At 41.0% G+C, this 14,611-nt stretch overlaps 1 protein-coding gene across 1 annotated transcript in view; it reads left to right on the plus strand.

Moving 5' to 3' along the window:
- DEPTOR (DEP domain containing MTOR interacting protein) overlaps nucleotides 1-14,611 on the plus strand; it is a 143,423-nt gene that overhangs the window by 66,337 nt on the left and 62,475 nt on the right. Inside the window, exon 4 of the mRNA XM_063079952.1 lies at nucleotides 3,404-3,582. Within this exon, the coding sequence (XP_062936022.1) occupies nucleotides 3,404-3,582 (179 nt within the window). The remainder of the gene's footprint in view (nucleotides 1-3,403; nucleotides 3,583-14,611) is intronic.

A 14,611-nucleotide genomic window follows, 5' to 3' on the forward strand; every position in this document is an offset into this window, starting at 1 on the left:
AGTTCTGTTACATGATGAATAACGTTTTTAGTGAGTTGTTATATGCTAATTAACCTTTTCTTTCTTTCTTTTTTTTTTTTTTTTGGCAGCTGCTTGGTACAGGGTTTGAGCCCTGGACCTTCCTTAATGTTATTAATTAGCTTTTATAAATACTCTTTTTTTTTTTTAAAGATGACTGGTAAGGGGATCTTAACCCTTGACTTGGTGTTGTCAGCACCACACTCTCCCAAGTGAGCTAACCAGCCATCCCTATATAGGGATCTGAACCCGTGGCCTTGGTGTTATCAGCACCACACTCTCCCGAGTGAGCCACGGGCCGGCCCCTAGCTTTTATAAATACTCTTAATATAAAAGTATACATTTATATACTTAGAACTTTTTTTTCCCCAAAGACTTTTGATGATAACAGCAATTCAGTGAAGGACATAGAATAAGTATTATCTTCCTCATTTAATAGGAGTTTGGGAGACACTGAAGCAGCGAGAAATTACATGACTAGTTTGTGGCAGATCTGTGTTTGGGTCCCAAGTCTCCTACTTCCTAATTCTGTGCCCCTTCCATGGCTTTTAAATAGTGGAACTCTGACGATTCTTCCAGAAGAGTCGAGGGAGCTTGAAGGAGTCTGTCTCCATTTTCATTGTTCACAGCTATTAGGCAGAACTTCATCGTGCCCACAATGATTAGTTAAGTAGTGTGACACTTTGTGCACACATTGTCGTTTCTATCGTAAAGTTGTTCCACTTACACTCACGTGTGATTCTCACAACAGTTGGGTTCTCACAACATTATAGTGTTGAGAAAAACAAGGCTGCAAAAATGAAAAGTGGCTTGCCTTCCATTTTAATTCTTCTGAAATCTTCTAATGCCTAGTTCAGTGTTCTTTCCACGGCATGGTTGGGTTCAAAGTCTAAAAGCAGTGAAAATGAACATCATATGGCATTCAGGTACACAGGTTCAGTTACCCCCAAATGAAATGACTTATAAATAGGTATAAAGTGCATGTTTGCATGACCCTGAGCAAGTTTCCTTCCCGCTACACTGAGTGCTGTCATTCAGTTTTTCTCACGTGGATAAAGAGGTAGTCGGATCACAATGATCCCCAAGGTTTCTTCCTGCTCTAGAATTAATGGTTCAATTTATGTTGTGTATTATTGTTAGTCTGAGAGGAAATGAAGGTCTTTAAAAGAGAGATCCAAACTTTTATATGGATGACAGGGACTTATCAGGAAGTGTGGAGTATAAGAATATGGCACATGACTGTGGCATTTTATGAGATTCCGTTTTAACAAAGTTTTATGGACATATATGTATTCCACCCTCTTGGACCTTCTAATTGAGGAGGGGAGGTAGTGTTTAATCTAATAATCATCCCAGCTGTATGGGGAACAATGAGATGGCCTGATAGAGACCTGGCCATAATGGAGATGCAAAGAAAGAGGACTTAAGTAGGCACAAGGAGTGGAAAGACAGTGGGGAGAAGTAGGAGAGAGCATCCCATTCTCAGGGATGACATATTCAAAGGCCCCGTTGTAGACAGGGCCTGGTATGTTTGATGAACTCTAGTTCAGTGTCTCTAGAGCACACAGAGGTCAGAGGTGAGAGTGGTTCTTATAGGACAGGGAGCAGGACCATGTGTGCATTTTGGTCCAAGTGAAGGATTTTGGTCTATATCTGGAAAGCAATTGAAGAGTATTTTCAGCTGGGGCAGGACAGGATCAGGTTTGAATTTTGAAAAGATCATTTAATTGCTGTGTCCAGTTTTAAGTGCTTGAGAACAAAAGTAGATGCAAAGTATAGTCCCATTAAGAAAAGACTGTAGTTATCTAAGGTAAAGGTGTTGGTGTTTTAGACTAAGGCAGTGGCGATGCTAGAGACGGGAAGGCATAGACATGTATGGGAGAGATTTAGGAGGTAAAGCCCCTAGTTTATACTGATAACTGGGTGGGGGATGAGGAAGGTGGTGGCCTCAAGGGTAATGTCTTGTTTTCTGGCTGGATGCTAGAAGCACTCATTGGTGCAGGACCAGGTGTGGGGGGAAGAGCATGAGTTCAGTGTAGGGCTTGCTGATTTTGAGGTCTCTTTGAGATGTGTATATGGATGCAAAGGTCTGGAGTTGGGAGTATAGGCCTGGTCTGGGGATTTAAATTTAGGAATCCTTGGGGCATCAATGGTAATTGAAGTCATGGGGATGAAAGGGCTCACCTGAGAGAATATGGAATGAGAAAAGAGGTATTGTGGACCAAATCTCAAGGGATCCCAACCTTTAAAGTCCAGGGAGATGAGGAGGAGCCAACACAAAGGTAGCTGAGGAAGAAGTAGAAGCAGATGGACAGGAGGGAAACCAGTAGTAGAGTTTGATGTCCCACTAGCTGAAGACGGTGGGCAATAGCATCTAATGTCAACCAAAATGAAGACTTGCATTTATGTTATATTGCATCATATATAGATTCACGGGGGAACACTTATGTCCTCAGTAGGAACTATTTTGGAGATGCGGTGAGGACAGAATTCAGAGCTGGGAAGGTAGGTGCAAGAAGCAAGCTATGTGGGGATAGGATGATAAAGGAATGACTTATGTAGTTGTCTTAGTCACTGCAGGCTGCTATAACAAAATTACCATAGACTGGGTGGCTTAAACAGCAAACATTTGTTTGGGAAGTCCAAGATCACAGTGCCAGCAGAGCCAGTGGCTGGTGAAGGCTTGCTTTCTAGTTTGCAGGTGGCTGTCTTCTTATTGTGTCCTCACCTGGTAAGAACAGAGAGAAGCAAGCTTTCTCCTGTCTTTTATTATGCGGGCACTAATCCCATCATGAGGACTGATCCTCTTGACCTCCCAAAGGCCCCATCTCCAAATACCATCACACGGATGAGAGATTCAAAATATGAATTTTGGCTAGCCGGTTAGCTCAGTTGGTTAGAGCACAGCCTTATAAAACCAAGGTCATGGGTTCGGATCCCCATAGTGGCCAGCCACCAAAATAATGAATTTTGGGTGGACACACACACTTAATCCACAGCAGTAGTCTTATTAGCAGCACAATTTGGGAATTGCAGTAATGCTTTTAGGAAAGAAATCCTAGCCTTTTTATAAAGGTAGGGTAGGCCTCGGCCACTTGTAACTCCTTTTCAAGATGCCTAACTTAATGCGGTGTGCTAATGGTAGGGTTTTAGGTTGCATTTTTAGTTTTTTTCCCAATTACCAGGATAAAATGCATCTTGTTCACTTCTGAAGCAGATTCTCCTCTTAGAGACTACATTTGTGGTAGCACATGGCAGCCACATCTGTCTGTCTGACGACCTTGCTGTGATGCTTCACAGAAGCCTATACTGTAAGATTTCAAATGAACTATTTTCCTTTTGTGTAGGTTTGTTTTATTTTTCTTTTCCCCTTTCTTCCTCCCAGGCTGATGAGCCCTGAAAACACACTCCTGCAACCCAGGGAAGAGGAAGGGGTCAAGTATGAGCGTACTTTCATGGCATCTGAATTCCTGGATTGGCTGGTTCAGGAAGGTGAGGCCACCACAAGGAAAGAGGCAGAGCAGCTTTGCCACCGGCTTATGGAACATGGCATCATCCAGCACGGTGAGTGTATCAATCAGCTTTTGCTGCAATAACAAACAATCCCCAAATCATGTGGCTTACAACACTAAGCACTTATTTCTTACTCATGGGCCCATAAGTCAGTCATACCTCTGCTTGGGCTCACTTGGCTTGTTGTCTCCAAGTTCAGGGTCAAGTTTAGGTCTGTGTTCCATGCCTTCTTATTCTGGGATCCATGCTAAAGGAACATCCACTGTCTGGGATATGTTGTTTTTACAGATGACTACAGAAGCTAAAGAGGGAAAGCAGATTTTTGTAGTGCCTCCAAAAGCTTCTGCTCAGAGAAGATGTAACTTCACAACTCCACATCCATCTGGCCAAAGCATGTCATGTAGTCAAGTCCAGCATCTATGGACTTGGGTAGTAAAGACGGTCCCTGACTTACAGTGGTTCTACTTAAATTTTTTTCAACTTTATGATGATGAGAAAGCAATACACATTCCTTGGAAACCTTACTTTAAATTTTGAATTTTGACTCAAAATTCTTTATTATAACTTTATTATAAAATAGACTTTGTGCTAGATGATTTTGCCCAAATGTAGGTTAATGGAAGTATTCTGAGCACATTTAAGGTAGGCTAGGCTAAGCTGTGATGTTCAGTAGGTTAGGTGTGTTAAATGTATTTACAATATTTTCAACTTACAGTGGGTTTATCAAAATATAACCCCATCATAAACTGAAAAGCATCTGTAGATGCCTCCCACAAGGTTCATTGTGAATGGAGATTGAAAATTTACTGAATCATGATACAGGGTGCCACAGTGAAGAGTTAATCCAAAGGGCCTTCATCAAAGTTTCTCTTTCCTTTCAGGAGTGAATCATAATAATGCAATGTAACCTATTGGTTAGGAACTGTATTAGTTATCTTTTGCTGCATAACAAGTCACCCTAAAACTTAATACTTAATTAATTACCCCCAAAACTTACTGGTGTAAAACAATAATAAGTGTGTATTATCTCACACATTTTCTGTTGGCCAAGAATTTGGGAGAGGCTTAGTTGGCTCTTTCTGGTGTGGGGTCTCTCCTGAGGCTGCAGTCAAGATATTGGCCATGGCTACAGTCATCAGAAGATTTGACACACTGGAGGGTTCAATTCCACAATGGCTCACTTGTTGGCTGGAGGCTTCAGTCCATCCGCCCATCACTACATGGACTTCTTTATAAGGCTGTTTGAGAATTCTCATGACATGGCAACCTGGCTTCTTCCAGAGGGTGATCCCAGAGAGTGCAAGATAGAAGCCACAATGTTTTTTCTAACTGAGCCTTGGAAGTCATACACTGTCATTTTCTCGATAACCTATTGGTTACCAACCAGGTCAGTACTATTCAGTGTGGGAAAAGACTACACAAGAGCCTGAATACCAGGAGGCAGGGATCACTGGAGCCATCTTGTAGGATGGCAATCGCAAGAACTTAGCCTCTGGAATCCCAGCTCCACCAGTTATTAGCTGCTTACCTTCTCTTATTTGTAAAATGGGATGACCTCATAGGGTAGTTTTAGGAGAAAATAGGGTAGATATAAAGCATGTGGTTCAGTGCCCTACTCTTAGTAAGTACTCAATCAATGAACTATAATACAGCTACAAGGTGTAGGCTTGGGACAGTGAGGAACGGGCTGGGAACCAAGCAGGCATTTCAGCCTGAGAGTCAGTATGAAGATGATGCTGAGTCGTTCTTCCTGTGCTCTTCCTCTCCTATCCCCACTACTATCCAGGCCTAGAATTTCTATTCCAAGTTTAGGAATATGACAGTGGAGTTACAGAGATGAAAGAAACTTTAGAAATTATTTGGAGCAGTGTTTTACCACTGCAGATTGCAACCCTTTACTGGGTTATGAAATGAAAGAACCATTCATTCCCAGCATTTAAAAGTAAAACATTAAATTGGCCAGACTAGACTCTTACAAAGTGTGGTCCACGGACCTGCAGTGTCATCCGGGAGCATGGAAGAAATGCAGAATCTTTGACTGACCCTACCCAAGTCCTGCTGAATCCAAGCCCCGAGATCCCATGTGCTTTGAATGCACATTAAAACAAGTGATTCAAATGCACATAAAATTGGAGAGGTACTGGAGTAGATTTAACTAAGATAGAAAAGATCAGAGTATACTTTATGTAGTAAGAATAAATATTGTTTTGCAAAACTTTTATTTCAGTTAGATATATATTATATACACATATAGGCATATTCATGTGTGTATTGACCTACAACCTAAAAATTATTTGTTACTGTGTGTTGGGGTCAAATGTTTTGAAAGCCACTGATCTAGAGATGTTGGCTGGAGTGGCACTCGATGTATTCCAGGGTGTTTTCTCCTGGGTGGTGCTGCCATGATTGAACTCACAACTGTATGTTGATGACCTAATCTGTCTAGCACTGGGCTGAGTTCACTGAGGAAGGGGAAATGGATAGGAAAGCATAATGCCATTGTGGTCCCTGCCCTTAAACAGATTATAGTCTTGTTGGGACTATAAGATGGTTATAGAAGCAATAAGAAAACAGTAGAAGATTTACCATATATTTCATTCATTTGTTTATTTATTTTATACTGTGTGCCAGCACTGTTCTAATCATTTTATCCTTATTCTCTTATGTAAACTTCTTAAACCCTATGTGTTAACTATTTTTTTTGTATTATTTTATTGTGGTTAAGAATATTTAATATGAGATCTACCCTCTTAACAAATTTTTAAGTGTGAAGTGCAGTATAGGGCAGATATTCTTACTATTTCCATTTTATAGATCAGTAAATTAAGGCACCAGTAGGTTAAATAATTCATCTGAGGCCACTCAGGTAGCAATGTCCTAATGAATATTACTGCTAGTAAGTGTGAACTTGGGGTTGGTGGAGTGACTGGCATTTTCTCCAATGAAAAATGGTATGTTTGGGTTAGAGTAGTTCTGTCATTTTTGCTTCAGACAGAAAATGTCAGGTGATACCACATTCTAAGAGAAAACCAGCCTCTTATACTATGATCTACTGACTCATACTATACATCTTTGACTTTAGAGAGAAGATGGAGGATGTCATGGTTTCCAAATGATTTCCGCGGAATGAGTAATTACACTTCAATCACAGTGTATAAACATAAATGCCATAAGTGTGCAATGTAAAGATTAAAATGAAGGTGTTATTGATAACAAATCTTAACCACAGAAGTTTGTTTTCCATGGTTATAGGAGGACCAAATATTCTGTATACAGAAGCCAGGATTTCCAAGAGAGTTCCAGTTTCCCAGTACGGCAATTCATTGATAGATCACAGGCTCTAACTTGGAGTTATGAAATTATGGCCCCCATATCTGTGTATGTTAGAGCTAATGATAAGTACCAGTAATGTCTTAAGCAAAGCTCTGAATTGTCTAGGTAATATTTAATTTTGTAGGTTAAACATTAAAGAAAGTTAGCCTTTAGGCTTTGAGCAGAAGTTTTCTGGATAAAAGTGGTTCCCTAGATCGAAACCAGTAGGCATAAAAATCAGGCCCACGTATGAAATCCCTAACTAGCTTCATTTATAAATGGTGAATGATACTCTATAATCAAGGCAGAACTTGTTAGAGGAATAATTAACTTGCATGCATATTTATATATATGACTGTATGCATTTATGTGTACCAACTTAACTAGCTTTTTTATTTATTGAGGTTTACCACGTACCAGGCACTAGGCTAAATACTTTATAGATTTTAATATACTTGTATTATGTATTAATATGTATGTGATTTACACATATGATCTATGATTTATATACTGTATGTGTAAACCTATTAAATCTTCACAGCAGTTCTATGACATTGGTATTATTATTACAGCTTTACAGTGAAAAAATCTGAGATTCAAAGCCTTTAAGGTTGCATAGGTACTAGCTCTTGTGCCTTAGAAAGAAGCTTACCTGGACTGGGGATGTATGTTACTGGGTGTGACTGCCTGGCACAGAGAAATGAGCACAGGATTTGGAAGGAATTGGACTGGGTTTAGATCCCAGCCTCTTCATCTACTTCAGCTCCTTCATCTGCATGTTTATATTTCTTAACTTTCCCTTCCTCAGATTTTTAAATTTATGAGATTAGAGTTATATTATATTTCTTTGACAGCTGGGTTCTTTGGTTTTTTCCCAGAAATCCTATGAGCACCCACATGTGTGGTTGTTTGTATATTCAGTTATACTCATGGCTAAGATTTATTACAGTGAAAGGATACACAGGCCAGATCCGCAAGGGAACAAACCACATCAGGTGGAGTCTGGAGAAATCCAGGCACAGGGTTCTGATGTCCTCCCTCCTAGGAGGTGCCGTACAGAACTGGCTCCTTCCTCCAGCGGTGAAGCGCAGTAACACATGTGCGACATCTCTGCCCCAGGAAGTCCTCTTGAGACACAGACTCTGTGGTTTTTACTGGGGGCTGCTACTGTAGATACACTCCACCTGCTGGCTGCAACTCCTCGCATTCCAGACTTTCAGAAGGAAAGCAGGTGTTCTTCAACAGTCACATTGTTTGTACAAACAGTCTAGACAGGCTGATACAGCACAGTTCAGTGCCCTCGGTGGGCAAAGTTGCCTTATCAGTTAGTGACTTAGGGAACTTTCCAAAAGCCAGGTTCCCAGATGCTAGCCATGGGCCAGCTCCACAAGCAGGCCCTTCTGTACCAGGGCAGCTATGGTAACCCTTTCCTGCACAGAGTTGTTGTGGGGATTAAGTGACAGGAGTTAGCAAAAGCTTTTAGCACAGCATCTACCTCTGATGGCCCTCAAATGCCAGATATTGTTTGTGATTTGATAAACTCTAAATAATAGTTACCATCTATAGAGCCCCTACTATATGCCAGCCACTGTTCTAGCACTCTACTCCTTTCCTCTTATTTCCTCTCAATATCTTTCTGAGTTCGTTAACATAATCATTTTCATTTTTGACATGAGGTTAAGTAACTTGCTGAAGATGAGAGCCAGTAGATTCAAGATTGAAATCAAGGCAGTCTAACTTCAGATCTAATAAGATGCTGATTCTACTCCCCACTAAACCAGGGAAACAATTCTCAATGTTTATTGCATGGGCTCACACAGCCTGGCAGATATTGCAACTGTAAAAATTGCAAGCCTGTAAAACCTACGAGATTCCCTTCCCCCCAAAAGTGCCCAAGTACCTTGAGATATTTGTACAATCTTGGCAAATAGTATAAACACACTTCTTCACTCACGTGAGATATTTCCCTCAACTGCCTTAACTGCTGTCAGCTACCTTAGCCTCAAATGGAGGAAGATGGAAACTAGATAATCATGTGGGTAAATTGCTCACAGCTGCAGCAGCTGACCCTGGATAATCAGGCTGCTGCTGCTGTATCCCGGCATATAATTTCCTCTTTTACAGTGTTAGTCAGAGCACTTCAACAATTTCAACACTTCATAAAAGCCCTCTTTCTTTTTCTTTTGTTTTAAAAATATATTTATATAACTGTGTAATACACAAAGAAGTTATATATATATATATTGTGTTTTTAATCATCCCAGCTGCTGGAGGGTAGTTAGGATTATTCCATTTTCCAATGGAAGACAGTAGCTGAGACATTTGCTCCGAAAGAGAACTTGGGATTTGCAGCAAAGCAGCCTAGATGCTTCATCCAGACAGGAATTAACTGCATCTGTGCAGTAATTAAGATAATTGATAGAGTTCAGGCTAAGCTCAGAATAGCCTAGCCTAACAGGCAAGAAAAGAGAGAAATAAAGAAGGAAGGAAAGAAGGAGAGGAAAAAGAAGGCACTGATATCTGAGGGTAAAGGCAAGATTGTTCGGGGGAGGAAAAAGAATTTTTTCTTTCCCTTCATGAGTTGGTAACTGGGGTTCCCTGTAACAAAAGACAGATTAACAAGAGAAAAATGAACGGAAGTTTAATAACACATATACTTCCTGTATGCATGGGAAATAACCCAGAGAAATGGGTAGTTCTCAAAGAGGTACTTTAAACTTCAGACTTAAATACCATTGTTCCCTGAAACAAAGAAAAGAAGGTGTAGGGACAAACCAGTTATGACCAGGAGGCCAGGAAAAGCAGGAAAAGCACCTTCAACTGAGGTATAAGAATTGTTATGCAGATTAAGCCCATAGATTAATAGTCCCTAGTGACTGAGTCATGCTTTTCCTAGTAGAGAGAGAGAGACCCTTACAGATGGAGATTTCCTGTATAGATGTAAATTTCTCTTACAAAAGGACAACTTTTTGTAGCTCCTGCTGTGTTAATTTCTCAAAATAACCAGCTCAAAACAATCCTTATGCCAGGGAGGTGTATTTTGGAGTGGCATATTGTGGTGTCCTACAGTCAGATTTGGGGGTGGCATGTCCTCTGCCCTCAGTTGCAAGTGGCCCAAGACCATATGGCATTACAGAAAAAAATTATTTTGACACTTGTTAAAATTATAAAGTAAACTGTTCAGGACTGTTGCAATAGGGGTATTGCAGTACAGGAGAAAGATGAGCTCAGTTCTGAATACAACAAGGACTACTGGGTTTACGGTCAAGGAGCATGGTGAGGCGGGTCAGTGGATGGAAAATTACTAAGAGGAGACATCAAGGGTAGGGGGATTCTAGCTAAACTGGCCTAACAGGATTCTTGCTAAAGCAGGCCAAAGACTTACACATCAAAGGTGGGGGATGAGGATCTTGATCAGGTGTCAAGGACGGTCAGGTATCAAGGGTGGGGGAGATTCTTACTGAACTGACTTAGCTGGATTCCTTGCTAAAACTGGGCTGGGTGAGCCGAAGACACAAGGCTGACGGGGTGGGGGCAGGAGCAGTAAGGTCCAGCTGTGGTAGAAAAGAAGGCTCAGAGGAGCCTGACTATAGTTTGGTCCAGGAGAGAGTCTTTGTCTGTGGCAACCCATCCTTGCTTGCCTACCCTTCCTCTCCATCAACGCTCCTACTCACATTCTCTGGCTTTTGCATTTGGTGACTTTTTGCCACTGCCACCACCAAGAAGATGGGGGAGATTTTTCCATGAGAGATGGTCCCCTGTACCTTAGCCTTTCTTTACCTTTAACTAGACTGTAAGGCCTTTCTTTACCTTTAACTAGAGTGTAAGTGCTTTGAGAACAGAGAATTTGTTTTCTTCCTCTCTGTATCTCCAGTGGCCTGGCATTTATATATCACTTACTCAGTAAAAATGTGTTGAATGAATGAATGACAACAGGAACCACTTGCCATTAGGGAGAACTTGTCATTTGCTGGGCACAATACCGGGTGTCTATACCAGCTAGAGTTCTTTGAATATAGGCAGCCCCAGTCATCACTTGTTTTAAGTGTGTGGCAGAGCCAGCTGATAGTTAAAGGACACACTAAAAACCAGGCTACCTGAAGAAGAGGAAGTGTAGCAGCTCTGGGGACCCAGGTACTAGGAACTAGTGACTAACAGGCAATTCCTTCCAGCCACTTACCGCCTGGTGCATCTGCTCTAACTGTCTGCATATGCAGTTACTCTCTCCAGGTGCTAATGTTCTAGAGAGGGACCCTGACTGGCTGAGCCTGCATCACCTCTTGACCCTGTGTGGGTAGGACCCTTTGACAGAGTCACCAAGTGGGGAAGAGGGAGTTGTTCCACCATAAAAAAAGTGATAATAAAAACAATAATGCAAGTTCTGTTAGCACAGGGAAGTGAGTGCTGGGCAGGTGAACACAAAGGACAGGCTGTTCTTTACTGCTGTTAGCTCACGTCATCTGCACAAGCAATCAACACATTGATATGGTTATCCCTGTTTTTTTAGATGAGGACATTGACGCATTTGTAACTGGTTTAATCATTCTTAGCTCTTAAATGTTACACTTTGAATAGAAAAAAATAAAAGCTGGGTTGAAAATTTTCTCATTCTTTCAGTGTTGACTATTTCAAGCGTAACCTTATCAGCAGCCATAATCTGATGTAATTTTTTACTTTCTCAATTTAGAATTTCTGGGAATTTTCCCATGTGCTCTCTCATATGTTCTGGCACTGTTTTACTTTTTATTATAGCTGAATCCAAAGCAGGAGGAAAAATAGACACAGCCAGAATGCTGGCATAATGTAAATAGAAGGGAATAAGGTTGCTTAGTAAAGTCAAGTGCTAAGACACTAGCACACAATACAGTGTTGATTTTGGTTAAAGGAAAACACCTGTAGCTACGCCAAGCCTTAACTTTTCAGAAAGTATGAAAGGAATGAAAGATGCCTTATTTTATGTAATCTTCCAAAAGAAGAGTGTTCTGCACATAGAACAGAGGCTTTTGTGTGTGTGTGTGTGTGAGGACAGTGTCATAACTATGAGTATTTTTTTCCTTCTTGACATTGGTTGATTTTTGTCAGGTGTATATAAACTGATCCACGTTTGGCTCTGAATCCTGTGCTCCTACCCACTCCTGCCTTGCTCCTAACAGGCTTGTCACCCAGTGTCCCCTGCAGTATGTAGTCTTCAGTTTGCCCAAACATGCACTTTTTACTAGAGCATGAGGAAATCTGAAAACATAAGCACATAATCTCTGTCCAGCTGAAGTGTAGTGAAAATATGCAATCTCATGTTAAGTACTCAGCTTGGCCTGATCTGGTAACATAAGTACTCAGCTGGGTTTACGTGGTCATTTTTAGTGGGACATGTAGGCTGGGCTCCCAGGCTTATTAGAAGAGCATATCAGGATCTCGTGGGTGGAATGGTTAGTTCAAACTGCTCAATCTAGATGCCCTTCCCCACTCCTTCTGGTCAAGAAGTGCTGTGGTGATAAGTTCTGGTTACTGATGGACATGAAATTGACCATAACCCATATTGGGGTGTTGACAGGGACAGTGGACAAAGAGTTGAGAGATCCGGCTTTAAGCAGTGAATTGTTTCCATTCTCTTTCTATCACAGACATCTTTTTCTAGCTCTGACCCTTGTGTCAGTCTTGGGTGAGCTCCTGTGACAGTCCCCTCCCAGCTGGGAGGCTGGAGTTTGGGATTCCTGTCCAGGCCCAGGTTCTCCTTGTGCAATTGTAGTGAATGTTCTCAGCCATCTCAGCCTTGCTGCACTGCTGTCTCTTGTGGTGTTCCTTGAGAAGTTCTTCCACTGGCCTCTCCTGGCTCTTGATTCTGAGCCCCTTCCTTTAACTCAGTTTCTCTGAGCTGATAGCTTCATCTCAGAGAGTACATCAGGATTGTCTTTTCTGTTTGAGCCTACAGTTCTTTGGAAAAACGCCTTTCTATCTTCCACCTCCCTGCTCCCTGCTCGCCCCCTCTTCAGCCAAGAATGGATAAACAAGCTCAAGTATATTAATATCATCGAGTGACTACCAGGAATAAAACTGACCGTGTGTAAACTGCTCAGCGTGACTATGGAACAGTGTTAAGCTGAAATTTAAGAAGGAATAACACACATACATGCACATACATACATATCCATCCTGATTACAATTGGAAAAGTATGTGTGTTTATTATTCACAACCAATTTTGATTTAATTTGGAGAGTAATGTCTTTAAACATTTGTTTAAAAATTAACAATTATTATTAAGTACTTTAAAAAATAACATTATTATTTAAAAATTAATGTAAGATTTTAAAGGCTCAAACCTTTCGTCTAGTTTTTTGTTAATTTTTTTATTTTTCTGAAAAGCTTTCCTTCACTTTCTTTCTCCTCTAAGTGATGACCTTTGACCCAATAAGGAGTCTATTCCTCACCGCTCTCCTTCCATACAAGGAAGGCCTGCCTCTCAAGTCTATATTCTTTAGATTTTATTTCAGCCACTCTCCCAGCTGTCACCCAGGTTTCGGTCAGATTGACAGTTGCCAAAGCCACTATGCCATGGGGGAAGTGGTGGGTGTTGGTTTTTCTGCACTGGCTCACTCCTGTCTCTCTCTGAAGTCCTCTCTGTCACTGAAAGCATAACCTCAGCTGGGGATCTCTATTGAGCACGAACACAATGTGCTTCCTCATCAAAATGAGGGAAGGGAGAAATAATGTGAGAAAAATAACTCTTAACCACTTGCCTGTCAGAAGTTCAGGAGAAGGCGTATCTTCTGTGACAAATGGCTCTCAAGGTGCCGCACCTGTTTAAAGGGTTGAAATGGTTGGTTGGTTGGCTGGTCTGCTCTTGTGAGAGACCAGCCTCTAGACCAGTGCTACCCAACAGAAATATGATATAAGTCACAAATGCAATCCACATACATATTTTTAAATATTCTAGCAGCCAGAGGGGGGAAAAAAAAGAGAAAAATAAGTGAAATTAATCTTAACAAAGTACTTTAAATCACTGTCTACAAAATATGATCATTTCAAAATGCAATCAATATAAAAAAATCATATATTTTACATTCTTTTTTTCATACTAAATCTTCAAAATCCAGTGTGCATTTTACACGTACATCAGACTTAGCAGCCACACGTATCTTGGCGATACACAGCTCTAGGCCTATTTTATTTTATTTTATTTTTTGTTTTTAAAATTTATTTTCACATTTTCTTTAACATTTATATAGGGTACTGTGTTGATTCAATACATGCATATACCGCACAGTGATTCGCCATAGTTTTGTGCCCACTTCTCCTCCCCTCTGCCCCCACTCCCTCTAGACCTTTTTCAAAACCAGCACAGGACATGATGGTATCCTGGTGAGCGTGCATTTCACTTTTCAGTCCCTTATCTCAGGGAGCTTTGTTCCTCTATGGCTGAGATTACTGATACCTGTATTTTGCAGTGCCAGTTTGGGCACATAAGTAAAGCCAGGTGCCAGCCACATAAGCAACAACAAATGCTCTCCCTTACCCAGCACAACAATTTCACGGTCATGTTTTCTTTCTCCCCTATTTGTTGATGAGGAAACTGAAGCCCAAAGGCATTAGTAGGTCAACTGAATAAGATACAGTAATAGTCAGAGTAGAAACAGAACTGCAGTATCTGACTCCAGAGTTGAAGTTCCAAACCACTGCTCTCTTCTGCTGCTGGGAGAAACAGTTCCTGTGCTTGCTCAGGTTCTTTCAAAGAATTCAAGTAGGCTGGCTTGTTAGCTCAGTTGGTCAGAG

This window comes from Cynocephalus volans, chromosome 15 (assembly GCF_027409185.1).
Source record: "Cynocephalus volans isolate mCynVol1 chromosome 15, mCynVol1.pri, whole genome shotgun sequence".
Taxonomy (NCBI): Eukaryota; Metazoa; Chordata; class Mammalia; order Dermoptera; family Cynocephalidae; genus Cynocephalus; species Cynocephalus volans.